Below are 14,413 nucleotides of genomic sequence, written 5' to 3'. Positions count from 1 at the left end.
TAGATAACTGAGAGACTTAAATGGACCTCTAAATGTCTCTTCACCTCAACTATTATTTAATTCTATGTATAATGAAGTTCTTGTAATCTCTGATAAGCATGTGTTTAGTAAAAAAAAAAAGAGGAGAAAAACCTTACTAAAGGTTAACTATAGATTCAGTCACGCTCTTTAGTAGAGGGTATTTGTTATAAGGAAGTTGGCAAGTCTAGGTGGTACTGCTACCACAGAAATCAGTTGAAGAGTGTTGTGAAATCTGTGGAACTTGACACTTGAAACCAAGCACAGGTAAACACAGGCTCTTAAAAGAGTTATGGGAAGGAGCCCAAGGTCCTATATAGGCAAGTGCAACAAAACCCCTGCAAAGGTTTTGTTTGTTTTCTGCATAGGAAAGAGTTGTATGTTCTAGTAGAAATTCCTAGACTATGAGATACATTCCTTATTTTGGTAGGAAGTAGTGGTGAGTTCCAGCTGAAGTATTGGAAAATCTTTCTTGCTGCCTGAGTGTTGGCTGTTTTTTTAGGGACTTCATCCTATCCCTGTGTAGTGTAGTCTGGAATGCAATGAGTAGGTACTTCAGAGTATATTTAAAAACTGTTCTGGAGATTGTGAGTAGTCACTGCCCATGCCTGTTTTACTGTTACACCATTTTGTAAAGGACACCTTTATAAAATGGAGTTCAAATAAATAGTTTATTTTGCTTATTGCAGAAAGATTTGTACAATTCTTATGTGTTTGGATGTTAGGTATCTGAACATTTCAAATTAAAATGTAGGAATGCTCTCTGATAGGACAATGAATCTGTTTCATCTATTAGCTAGTATCTGAGGAGTCTCCAAAATACATATATCCAATTTATATCATGACGCCTATTTCTGAAATGTGTGTTTATGTTTTGTTTTCTTTGATTTTTTGATATATTCTCTAAAATCTGGTAGGAATAACTGCTGCAGGGGAGAGGTTTCTGAGATTGCACAATAGGTACAGCAAAGGAGTAGAACTAATCCCAGCATTGCATGTTCTAGCCACAAAGTTGTCTCGAGTATTGTGCAAATCTTAAAGAAAAACTGTAATAAAAAAGAATTTCTCACTTCTGAACCAAGAATGTTTTGTCATATTTTTATTGTCAAATGCTGTAAAATCTGCCAAATTTGTGACTCATGTCCGTGCTGGGTACTGCATTTGCACTTAATACAGCAACAGACTGTTGCCTTGGGCACATTAGTTTGAGACTGTGTTGGAGCTTAGTTCTTTCATCATAACCCTGACACTGGAATGTGCATGCACTGAACCATCACAATTGTGTGAAAAGACCTTGTGAATATTTTCCAAATAAAAATGTTCTTGTCACCTTTCATCTGCAAAAGCCACTGCATGTATCATTCAGGCAGTGCTCTCTCTAACATACTAAATTGCTCTGCTACCTAGAGCCAGTAGTGGTTAGTAATTTATTTGCTGGTTTATTTGTCTGCCAGAGAACTGAATTGTGAGTACAATGAGACACCATGGGGAGTGCAGGGCAAAAAGGGCTTGGTAAATTGTTCTGTTCGTTGTATTTGAAGGTATTATAATGTATACCACACACAGGAAGTGGGGGTGGTAAAAATACGGTCTCAAATAGTACAGTGTACACAAATAGCCTTTTATTTCATCTTTTCTTAAGCGGAATGGGTTCTCTTTTGAACTTGTAAAGGATGATTTGGTTTTAACCTGCAGCAGGAGGCAGGCTTGCCAGTAGGGTTGTACTGCAGTGTATATTTAGTCCATTATAGCTACATATGTCTAATGTGTTATAAGCTTTTTGGAAAAAATGTTTTACTCTCTAAGTCTCGTACCTATTCAACTTTGACTTTAGCGCCCAGGGAGTTAAAATGTTCCATAATCCTACTTTGCAGTAACATTGGTGCTGAACTACAGCAGCACCCTCAGTGGCTAAATGATTGAGAGGAAGTCTCTTTTGGGGGGATTCATGTACCACTCCTTTCATAGGACTTACACAAGAAACCTAAAACTATTTTTGCTCAAATAAAGCCTTCAATAATCTTTTCAGTGTCTTCATTGTAGAGATCAAATAAATTGCTCTAATGATTGTAGGATAGCTGTGTTGATACAGTTCTCTGCAATGAAGACCTTGGTACAAATATTTTTGTGGCTGCAGTCACTCTGAAATTTTGACCTTTCAGAACAGTATTTTGTATAATGTCCTGATGAGATTTTAAAGTGCTTGCTCTCGGCAGTGTCCCATCCTTTACCATCATTTTGACATTTTCGTGAGACATCAGCAGTGTTTGAGACTTCATTTCTGCAAGTGTGGCTGTCCAAGGAGGTAGTGGAAAACGGACCACAGGGATAAGCTCGTCATTCTCCATTTAAACGAAAAGGGTATGGAATGTTTGTGCTTTTTTACAAGGTCATAGGAATGGCAAGACTAAAGACTTCTGGTTTGTGTTCTGTAACACAGAAAAAAGTATTCTGGGGAAAAATATTTGTGTGTTGATCATGGAGTCCCCTGTGCTTTCCTCCCAGACACAATCCCTTTTTAGCCTTGTCCTCTGAAGTCTCTCTCTCTCGCTGCCTCCTTGTCACAGTCACATTCTGTCATTTGGCTAATCTGAAGCTTTAGACATGTTTCTGTATGGGTAATACCAGGTTAAAATACAGACAGATATTCTTTTTGTAGACGTGGTGTTTAAAATGCCAACCCAGAAAGGCCTGGCCCTGTACTACTGGATTTCACTGCCCTCCTGCTGTGTGTGTCGTAACCTGAATGGTCTCTTTCCCCACACCACCAAATTGCTGGTCTTGTGCCTCTTAGCACATCCCTAGCCTCTAACCAAAATATCTTGAATAATCTCTTGCTCTCTCTCAAGCCCTTTTTTATTACTGGACAGTGTAGGTGAAAAGGTAGATGCTAATCTGATAACGTTCATTTGCCAGGAGCCATTTCATTGTGTAGCAGTTGACTCTGGTTGAGTAACTGTGTGTAGCAGCACTGAGTTCTATAGAAGAAAATAACTGGCAATGCTGTTACATCTCACATCACACATTTCATTTAGCATTAATAATTAGTTAACCTCTCTTTTGGAAAGAAATCACTTCCCTGAGCTGTTTGCTGAAGGATGCTTTTGTTGTGAAATAAAATACTGAAGTCATTTGCACTTTCTTGATAAGAAGAAAAAAGAACACAGAGTGTTAAACTTAGTTAAATGAACATCTTTTTGCTAAAACTCTGCTTCTTACAGGTTTTAAAAATACCAGTTTTCTGTAGCTTTTTGGTCCTTTGTACTATACCCATTCCCTTTCTCCCAGTGTGTTAACCTCATCTGTCTTTGACACACTCCCACCAGAAAGCAGATAACATTTGGTATGGCTAGGCGTGAGCTACCTACATACTTCTTAATTAGCCAGTGTGTGCATACGGGTTGGCCAGCTGGCTTTCTCTGAACAGAATATGTAATGTTGGCTTTTGCCTGCCTTTCCCTCAGTTCAGCTGTTCTTAGACATCTCTCTTATACTCATCCACCAACTTTTTTTTTTTTTCCCTTTTGTGGACTCTTAATAGCTTTGAGATCTAGATCATACCAGTCATTTCAAAATAAACTTGGAAGAGACAAATTTCTAGGGATGGGAAGTAGGAGATTTCTAAGAGAAAATCAGGTCAGTCTTAATTTAAATCAGTAACTATCCTCTCTCCTCACTGTAGTTTAATTTGCTATATGTAGTGTTTTCAGAGCTTGATTCCTCTTGTTTTAAGCTGAGAGATGTGTTTAGGAATTTGCTGAATGTGCTTCAACCTTTAATGTGCATTTAGTACATGGAACTGCACTAGGAGTAGTCCAGAGCAAATCTGCTAAATGTGACTAGTGTAAATTTGGGTTTTTTGTTAGCAGCTGTTCCACTCTACAAATCCACTCTTGATAATTCTTTACTTCTTGCTAATGTAGATGTAGCCATAGTTGTTGTTTTCAGTAGTTTAATTTTATTAAAACATTTTGAAGCATTCCTGTCAACTATTTATAGCAGGAATTTGGTATCGTTGATTCACTGTTTCCCAGTCTAGAGTAAATCCTTATCGAAAGAGAGGGATATTTATATATTTTTTTTCTTTTTTTGTTGTTTTTCTTCTCTCTAGATGAAATAAGATATGGGAAATACAGGAAAGCAGAGGTAGTTGAGAAGATAGCTTTACTCTAGGTCCCCTGCTTTTTAAATGCGAATGATTTCTAGAGCATGAGGGTAGATGCAGTGTCTTGGAAATTAACTCATCAACTACTGATATTCTCATAGAAGTTTAATCTTGTGCCCCCTTGATTTGATGTAGTACTAGCAGTCAGCTAACCTTCAAGATCAGCTGTACAACAGGGCTATCAAAGAAAACCTTCCCAAAGCATCCTGTAATGTTTTGCTGTAGGTTTCACAGGGGGGACATGTGCAGGAATAAGGAGGTAAGCATACACTCCGAACCAGAAAGGAAAAAAGTAGTTCTGTGAGCACCAGAACTAATGATGCTTAATTCCTTAGCAATTTATGTCTTGTGGTTGATTGACTCTGGTAATGTGCTGGTCTCAACTGAAACTTCCCCCCCCATAACTAAGGGAAAAAAAGGGAAGTGGTTTATAAAGGCCATCTCATGTGGAGTTGTCTTACAGGCATGTAAGACTGTCATGAAGCTGATATTGAAACCTTCCCTTGCAAAAAACAGTGATGGATTATTATTGTTATTCTTATTATCCACTAGCCACCTTTTCCCATGAAATTTGTGAATGCTTAATATATTTGAAAATTTCTGCTGCTGTCAAATTTAAAGAAAATCCATCTATAGGCTTGGAAGTCATTAGTGAATCATACATATGCATCTAGTACAAACACAGGGGCCTTAATTTCTCAGAAGATCGGGCTGAAAGATGTAAAGGGTTTGAATGACAGTGGTGGCAGCACAGTTGTAGTGCTGCATGAATGCTCTGGTTTTTTACATAGGTAAAGACAAGCTTTTCCATCAGTGCTAGATGTGAGCTTATACAAATTAATAGAGTAACTTGTTGGCATTAGAGATTTATTATATCACTAATTTTCTGTAGCTAATTATATCTGAAATTCTGGTGGTTGGTGAGGTTTTTTTTGGGGTTGGCTTTTATGTCCAAGGTTTTTTATATTAAATAATCCTAGCTTTCTTATCACTGCTTGTAGATCTGTCCAAGTGCTTACCTTTGTTACTTCAAGGAGAAGATAGAATTTTTAGTTCCGTAGTTGAAAAATGACTGAGAGAAGAGTTCAACAGCATTTCCAATAGTATGACTGATGATTGGTAATGAGTGTGCAGGAAAGATGTCCAAACATAAAACAAGAATATCTGATTTTGTTACATACAGAGAAGTTTCTTTAGTAGGAAGCAGATTCTGTTTTATTGAAAAGCTTGAAATCAGTTTGTTATAGAGAAAGCACAGCTGTGCCTATGTGTCAGATGAAAAGTGATGGCACTGCTTGTTGTGACAGAGGAGAATAATTTGAATGTAAAGAGTTTAACTTTTAATTCAGGGTTCTGGTGATATAAAATGTGCCACCAAGATTGCCTAATAAACCAGTAATTGCATTAAGAAATGCCCCTGAGGAAAACTCAAAGCAGACAGATCTAGGTTTCCCTGGAAGACCCTGTTAATGTTCTACATTTTCACTATGAATGCAAATGTTTGTGTTTAGAACTTGAATCGAAATGGTACTGAACTCCAGAAAAATGGAAAAAAAAGTCAGTAAAAACACTTCTTCGGCAGAAAATTTTATTGCTATATATACTATGTAATCACAGGTTGAATAGTTCGCCTAATTTCTGTGCCATAGTGGTATTTTAATAATTTTTTTTAATCTACCTTTTATGAAAAGTATTTTTTCTCAAATATTTGAAGCATCTATGTCTGTTTTAAATTCCGCACAGCGATTGTGCAATAGCAATCTGGTACTTGAAACACTTTATGGAAATACTGCTGTTTGTTAGTCTTACAGTGTGGTGGTTCTGCTTTGATAATCCAGTATGTGACACTCAGTTTTAGTGAACTTCCAAAGCAGTTCGGTTTTTTTCCAAAACATATTTGGCTTGGGTCAAGAATTTAATGAATTCACATTTACTTTTGGTCACAGAATCACAAGAATGGGTGAGGTTGGAAGGGACCATAGTGAGTCATCTGGTCCAGCCTCCCTGGTCAAGCAGGACCATCCCAGAGCACCTGGCACAGGATTGTGTCCAGACAGTTCTGGAATCTGTCTCCAGTGAGGGAGACTCCACAGCCTCTCTGGGTGATCTGTCCCCGTGCTCGGTCACCTGCACAGTAAAGTTCTCCTCATGTTCAGGTGGAGCTTCCTGTGCATCTGCTTCTGCCTGTTGATGATTTGCTAAAGAAAATGGAAACATCCTATGCTTTCTGCTTTCATGTACTTGTATTTGTATACTGAGCTAGCCGTATTAATAAAAATACCTTTAATTAAAATCTATTTTGAACGTGTTTTCATAATCCTCTTGCTCCTATACAATACTTGAGGTTGGGGGTTTTTGTTCTACCGTTTTAAAAAGTATACTCTTGCTGTCCAGGTAAGACATGCAGGGAGGCTGGGCCTTTTGTGAAGGGCAACTCTGTTCAGTTCATGTGGTTTAGCCCCTGCTCGTGAGTCAAATGACATCAAGGGAGCCAAGCCTGAGCTAATAAATTTTACTAGGCTCATGAAGTTTGGCTTCTTGCTGTCATACACCAGGGAATGGCATATGAAAACAGGACAGGAAGAGAAGCAAAACAGGAATGAAGGTAGTGTCAGGGAGCCAGGTAGCAGAAAAAAAGGATTGAAAGGAAACAGCAGCATATGCAATGAGAAATACATTGATTAAAATAGTGCACCTGTTGATCTTTTTTAAAGTAGTTGTAATCATGATATATACAATGGGAATTGTTAGAAATGAAACTTACAGAGAGAATTTGAGAGGCTAAATGAGCAAAGGCAAATTTATGACTTGTCGCTTTTTAAACCCATGGAAACAGGTATTTGCTACTATAATAATACACTGTGTTTGGTCTAATCAGCACAGTAGTATTCTGTGAAGATAGTAACTTGTTGCTTCTTTTAGGATTAAGGAAAGTTTTAGTAAATTACAGGAAACTCAGTGTAGTGTTTGTTTCTTTCTCTCCTTGGAGCCAATAACCACTTTTTGTTCCTGCAGCTGTTACAAAGGCAAGTAAAAAGAGAAGGCTGATAACCATGTGCTTTGATGTTCATTAAAACTGAACAATTACTCTCTGTATCAGGAGGGCTGCATAAATCCTGTTAACACTCCATAAATTAAGGGAATAAACTAATGTTTCTTTTGTCTTAGGTAGAACAGTAGAAATTTCACAATATTGTGTCTTGTATCTTAGTGGAGACAAGATTCTGGTTATTGAGTGTGAGATTGTTTCTAATTAATCTCTTCCTGTTTTTCATAAGCTTGTGGTTAGTGTTAAAAAACCCCCAACAAAACAAAAAAAAACCCCTCCTCAGGTGTAGGGGAAAGGGAGGAAAAGAGCAGACCTTAGTGCAGCATTTCCTACTTCTTTGACTTGAGGATTGAGCATTTTGAACTTTTCTTCCCTTCCTATTCTAGAAGATTAAGAAAGTAGTATGTTACATTGTTGTATACAACAGTATTAATCTTAGACAAATACTCAAATCTTCCATAGTTAAAGACTTGTGGGGGATGGATGGGTGGGCAGGATGTAGAAATTTGTTTGAATATCAACATCTTGTGTGTCAGGCATAGTGTGCAATACAGTTTTCTCAAAGTCATCTGCACCAGTTTTGTTGTCAGTTAGCCATATCAAACCAAAATAGTAGCCATGGTCCTAAAACAGCAACAAATTCTCTTATGTGATTATCCCAAAATCTTAATGGTAAAGCTACAATAGGAGTGTTGCATCTGAAATGGTGACTTGCTCAGGCATGAAATTACTACACCTCAGTAAGATTGTGATCACGTAAATACTTATAACAAAATACATCAACTCAAAAAGACCCATTAAAAAGTCACCAGCTTTGAAGTGCTGTCAAATGCAGTTTTACCTTTGTGTGACCTTTCCTCTCAGGCATTCTTACGAAAAGGGTGGCTCTTCCTTCTATGGAAGAGGCAAGTCAGACCTCTTCCATTATGTGAATCTGTAATGACACTTTTTTGAGATGGAGATGAAACACTACACAGCTCTTGAAGCTTTATATAGATACATATCTGTCTCTAGTGGTGACTTATGTATATAATTTGATAGACAGTGGAAATTAAGGTTTCTAGTTCCAGGTCTAAGCTTTAGAGGATTTTTCTTCTAGCAGGCATCTCTTGATCCAACAGGAAGGATAATAAACCACAAGACCTGACTTTCTTTTCATACAACTTTGAATATACAATATTTCAGTTTCTCAAGCTAGAAAACCTAAATTCTCTTCCCAGTGTTTCTAGAAATCTTGTGCATCTTTCCAAGTCTTAGTGCATTTAACATGAAGTGAGATACTGAACCTATGGACCTATTAAAATAACCAAAAATGTTAAGTCTTCCAAGAAGGTAAGCTAGAGGGGTGAAGCAGTTCAGCAGCTGACTTAGTGTTTTTTTCATGACACCATCCCCAGCAACAGCCATGTTAGACCTTTTGGGGTTTTGCCCCAAGGTTTGAGCTGCATATGAGGAGGATGCTTGAAGCCTGGTGTCATTATTAGTCATCTTTTTTGGGGTACTATTCGGCTCTTTACCATCTGCAGTAACATTTGTCCTGAAATGACACCGCAGTGTGTATATTTATGTAATGCTGTTTGTTTGTTTTTCAGACACAGGATGAACCCGCTGATACAAGATACAGCTAGCTAAACAGCTATAAAATGCCCAAATTTGGGTCTACAAAAACAGTTAAAGTTGAAAATTCTGACAGCAATAGCACCATGGTGGAAAAAACAACTGCAAGAAAGGTAACAAAAATTGTATTGATGCCCATTTAACTTCAGTAAAATGAAGTATATGTCATTTTTTTTGTTGCTGTAATGGGAAGAAATAAATATGATCTGTGTTCTGATATCTTCAGGATTGAAAAAAAATTATACATTTTTACATTGTTTTAACTGTAAGTTAAACTGTGGGACAGAATTTGACTTTTATTGTAACTTGCAGGTTAATTTAAAAGGAAGCTGGGTGCTTTGGTTTTATTTGATGTAAGCTAGTGTTAGCCTCTACATCTTAGCTAAAATTAAGTCTGTATATACTCACAAGAAGAATGATCCATATTTTATTTTATTTTATTTTACAACGTGTTACTCTCTGTAACAAACACACAAAACATTCGTGAAGGTGTGACAGAGCACAGACCAAAGAAAAACACCAGTTTCTTATATTCCTTTATAACACGGGGACTTTTTCACTCTGTGAGGGAGGACTTAAAAGCCAAATGCTGCACAAAGCTTGAGAGTAGCTCCTGTACAAGGGAGTCCCATTTAAAAATTGTACAATCCACTTTTGAGTGTTAGAGAATGAAGGAATATGGGAAATCCAGTCATGCTGAAGAGTGGTTTGTTGTCTATAAATGTGAAGTATCCCATAATTTTTAGAGTTCTGGAGCTAAGTTGCAAATCACCCAGTTCTCCAATGTGTCTGGCTAGTACACGTGTACAGTAGACCATGGATTTATCTGTACTGCTAATGAATAACAGAAGCTGGAATAATACTCTGCATTGAGAACGATGAGTTAGTTACATGTATGTTGCCCTAGGGAGAGAGAATCTGTTTGTTTCACAGCAATCTTTAGAACTGTCTTCTCTAGAAAAGGATTTTTTGTGTGTGTGTGGTCAGGCTTACTCTTTTGTTGAAATCTGTGTTCTCTGCAAGACCATTTGATGAATGGATGCAGGACAGGAAGAGGTTAAAAAATAGAAAAAGATTAGAAGATTCAGCATCTACTTGCAACTTTTTGCCTTCCAAAAAAATTCATAGAAACCTTTAGACCTTTTGGTCTCTTTCCAGTTTGTTTCATTGGTCCCAGTAAAGTGAGGCAAAGGTAATTCTTTTTGCTCGCTCTGCTGAACTACTTAGATAAGAAGGGAAAGATAAGAGAGTAACACGTGGAAAGGAAATTGGCTTACTAGTAAAGGGATGAAATAATGTTGGGTTTGGTTTTTCTTTCTTTTTATTCTGGTCCTTGTTTGAGATATGATCAATTGAAGTGTCATTCAGTAATTTAGGTAAAGAGGAGGGAACAGAAGTTTGACCAAGTGTATGAATATGGAATCCCAGTGATGGACTGATGAAGTTGATACCAAAAAGTAAATTGATAAACTGCTTGCACTGTTTTATCCGGTGTTGCTCAGTGTCCGCCCTGGTACAGTGTACAACTTGAGATTAGAATAGTGTAGGGTGTGGTTTGGAATTGTATGATGTAAAATGATGTGTAGTGCTGAAAATATAAGATCCTAAATAAAAATGGAGTATTATTATTATTAATAAAGAACATAAGTGTCTCAGTTGATATTCCTGTATTCAGGTTTTTAGCATAATAAATACAGTTGTCATCTTTTGAGAAGAACTGAATACATGGTTATGTTAAATAGTCACTTACTCTGTCACATACTTGTTCTCTAACACACAGACAATTGTGAGAAGTGTTCAGCTGGCCTTCAACTAATCTCTACTCTTTAGAGTGTATTAGAAAAAATAGAGAAAATATTGCCAAAATGCCATAATTTAGATCCAGCCAAGAAAATAATTTAGAATTTGGCAGGAGATAGGCTAAGAGTAAAATGTGTGTTTGAACAACACAAAGTCATGAAGGCAAATCTGTACTATATACACAAACATAGAACTCTGAAATAAAGATTGACCAGGCCAAATCAACAGTGATAATTTTAATGAAATGTCTTTAAAAAGTAGTGGAAATTTCTGTAAAGCAAATAAAGATTTTTCTCAATGCATAAACATTTGCAACCATGAATTTAAAAGTAATAGTTCTTAAAGCTTTAGAAGTTACTATGCAAAATGTTAGGGGTTCATTAGCTAGTGTAATTGATGTAAGGAAATACGAAAGCCCAGTGTGAAATAATGTTCATACAAAACTGTGCCTCTTACAAGTGAACAGTAATGCTAAAGGATACCACTCCATTAAAAAAATCCTCATTTTTCTCAAAGTAAAAGCTGTAATGGCCTAAATGGCATAAGACTATTCCAGTGCTTAACGTAAGATAAAAGAAAAAACACTTACAGGGTTTGATTTCCCTTTCATAGTTGTTACACTGTTTAGCTAGTTCTGGTTGTGCACTCTTAACTGTTGACAGAGAAACGTAGTGAAGTTACTGTTGTTATTATCAGGCATAATCTTTCATATTTGTCCAGAAATTAATGCTTATAATACAGCCTCAACAACCAGTGAATAGCTATGTAAATCAGCTATGTGTTCAGGTCTTCTGAGAACTCAAAAAAACCCATTAGAAATAACATTCCTGTTAATAAGCTGAGTTTATATCATGTATGCTTTAGGGTACATGTATTTTTATTTCAGTTGCTCATCTGGCAAGCATTAAAAAACAGTATGAGTGTGTACAGCAGCTAGGCCATCTAATGTTTGCATAAAATATTTCATAAACATACGAACATAATGAAATTTTAATTTATCTGAATTTATACTTTATATGGCCAAACTCAGGAAGTAAACAATGGATATGTCATCCAAAGGAGAAACACATTTGGAGTTTGTAAGAATTAATTCTCTCCTTGGAAGACTCCAACAACAGTGCCAAAAACCATTTAATACCATACAGAACACGCTTCAGTATGTAATTATCTTTGATAGGCAGAAAAAGAATGCTTGTTCTCCCTGGGCTTAGTACATCTGCTAGATTATATGGCTCTCTGTTGTCTCCTTTTGTGTCTTGTCATTGATTGTAGCAGTACCAGACAATAGAGCTGGAATGGGATATCAAGAAATTGTCCAGACTGCTGTTTGTTAGCCTTCTGAGACAGTTCCTGTTGAACAGATTAAAAATGTGTTCCTCATCACAGCACACTAGTATGGTTTTGTTGACAGTGAAAATTTTTCCTTGTTACTACATCCTCCAGTGAGGCATGCATTAAACGTTGAGACGTGCAGATCCAGTTCATCCATTTGCCCCAGAGTAGAATAAGCTGTAAGCAGTTCCTGACAGATGTTTGCCAGACCTTTTCTTTAAAGGCTTGCCTGATGGAAATTCCTGTCTCCTTGGGCAGTTTATTCTGATACTTAATTATGCTGACTGGCATAGAGTTAGATGTTTAGTAGAAGGATAAATAACCTTTGCTAGTCTCCTGTTGCAGTCTAAAGCCATTAAATGTTCTCTAACTGTAGTGGACATGGAAAGTATGTAATGCTTTTCACTTTGCAGCAGTAGTTTAGTTTTCTGAACATCAACATGTCTGCAGTGTTTTATCCAATTAGCAGTTTTCACTTTAGGTTAATTATTCTCTTTAGAAAGTCCGCAGGACTTACAGGTTATTTTATGAAAAATGTCAACTCCATTTTGGGTTGCTTCCATGGATCACATTAAAGTAATGCACAGACCTGTTGATGCTGAGTTTTGAACCTTGCTTTGGACCCTGAAAAAGAGATGTCCATGCTGTTGCAGTGACCAGGAGCAACTGGAACAGTGAATGCCCACTCTTTAAAATGGAATGCCTGGTCTAACCTGCAGGATTTCTACTTCTTCTTGCCATCCTTTACTTGAAGTTGAATCCAGGATGCTGTTAAGAGTTTTCTATCTTTTAACACAGCATTTTGGGATTGTACAGTTAATTTTTTTTATCAGTTTGGAAAACCTTGGTTTTACCCTGGCTTTTCCTCTTTTGTTTTGTATTAAGACTGCTTTTCAGATCAGTCAGTCATTTTACATTCTCCTTGCCAGGGCTTTTTGCTTCTCCCTCTCAGTTGTGATGATGTCTGCATATCTGATTGTATCTCTATTTCAGCATTGTCACCAAAAATAATAAATAGCATCAACTTTGTACAGACTTCTCAAAAACCCTGTTCATTGCATCTTTTGGATTGGAAAGTCCACCGCTGAATGCTGAGTGCTTATTTCCACTAAGGAAATAAGCATCTAAGGAACAAAATAGTGTCTTTTTTTTTTCTGTTTCTGTGTATTCTATAGATAGCCTTTTTTTTTCACTTTCAATGTGTTCTTATTTATCTGAAAGTATGCATTTTGAACTACCTCTCCTCCTAATTAGATCATCACAAAATTAATTTTCAGTCATTATTCAAAAACTAGTGCATCAGTCGTAATATTTAACATAATACATACAAGCAATTTAAGAATAAATGTAAAGCTATCAAATTACTTAAGCAGCTTGTGCCTCTTTGTGAGCACCTACAAATATATTTTACTGATGAGTGCCCCCAAAAAAGGGTTTCTTTTTAAAGATTACCAGCAGCAAAAAGTTGTGGGTTTGTTGTTTTGGTTTTTTTTTTCTACAGAACAAGTTGAAACCAATGTTTCCTGTTTAGGAATTATAAATTATTTTTAGTTCATCCTTTCTATTGCATAATACCTAACATAAGATAATATTCTAGAGAAAGCAATACATTTTTAATGCCACTTTATAATATTGTGGGAAATTTAAATACACAGATATGGGAAATAATTGGATTGTTTGGAACAAGGGATGAGAAAGCCCGTGGTGAGATTGGGGTCAAGTGGGAAACTTGAGTGTGTAGTGGAAGCAATCAGAAAAGGCTTAATGGAGTTTGGATCTGCTTTTATCAACTTACAGATGCATTTGCAAATGATGACTTGTGTTAGATGGATTAGCTTGTTCCATAAGTAATGCCACAGGCGCTGTATTTCCCAAGGGCTGTGGGGAATCTTAAAGGGTTTAGGTTTTTAGATATTCTAGCATGTAAAAAAGAAACGGGGGGAATTGTTTCCATTGGGGTTTTGAAGGAGGGTTGGCTTTAGTTTTGGTGTGTGGGTTTTTATTCTGCATTTTGGTTTTGGATTTTGGTCTTTTGGGTTTCTAAACTCGGAGTGAAGAAGGTATGTGTTCTCTGTGGGCAGCAGCCTTTATACCTCAGGAATTCTGTTGACATAGACTAATGGCTTATTTGTCATTTTCCTGGCACATTTGTCTTCTGAAGGTTATAGAGTTTGCAGGTTCTTTTTATAATCACTTCTTCTTACCTGAGTTTTTTTTTTTAAAAAGGAAAGGTGCCTTTGAGAACAATACCTTTACTTGAAGCTCTTTTCTAGTTTTCCTTCAATCAGAATAAATCTTCAGAAGTACCAAGGACCAGCCTTTTGATTTTCAGTGATTGGCAAGGCAGTGTATGTTCTTCTTCTACGTTTAGGAGATGAATCTGTTAGTGATTTCATCTGATCATGTGTTAAGAATGATATAAAGCTGGGGAG

The 14,413-nt window shown here is 36.7% G+C and overlaps 1 protein-coding gene across 2 annotated transcripts in view; it reads left to right on the top strand.

The window, feature by feature from the left end:
• Nucleotides 1–14,413, top strand: part of ANKRD12 (ankyrin repeat domain 12) — a 59,595-nt gene that overhangs the window by 10,543 nt on the left and 34,639 nt on the right. The window contains exon 2 of one of the 2 annotated variants that reach the window (XM_032122049.1): nucleotides 8,825–8,962. In XM_032122049.1, the coding sequence (XP_031977940.1) occupies nucleotides 8,876–8,962 (87 nt within the window). In that variant the 5' untranslated portion in view covers nucleotides 8,825–8,875. Of the gene's footprint in view, nucleotides 1–8,824; nucleotides 8,963–14,413 lie in introns of those variants that run through there. The other variant, XM_032122057.1, reaches the window with a different exon arrangement.

Source organism: Corvus moneduloides, chromosome 1, assembly GCF_009650955.1.
Source record: "Corvus moneduloides isolate bCorMon1 chromosome 1, bCorMon1.pri, whole genome shotgun sequence".
Taxonomy (NCBI): domain Eukaryota; kingdom Metazoa; phylum Chordata; class Aves; order Passeriformes; family Corvidae; genus Corvus; species Corvus moneduloides.
Note: the sequence above shows the minus strand (reverse complement) of the source record. Positions and strands in the feature narration are given on the sequence as shown.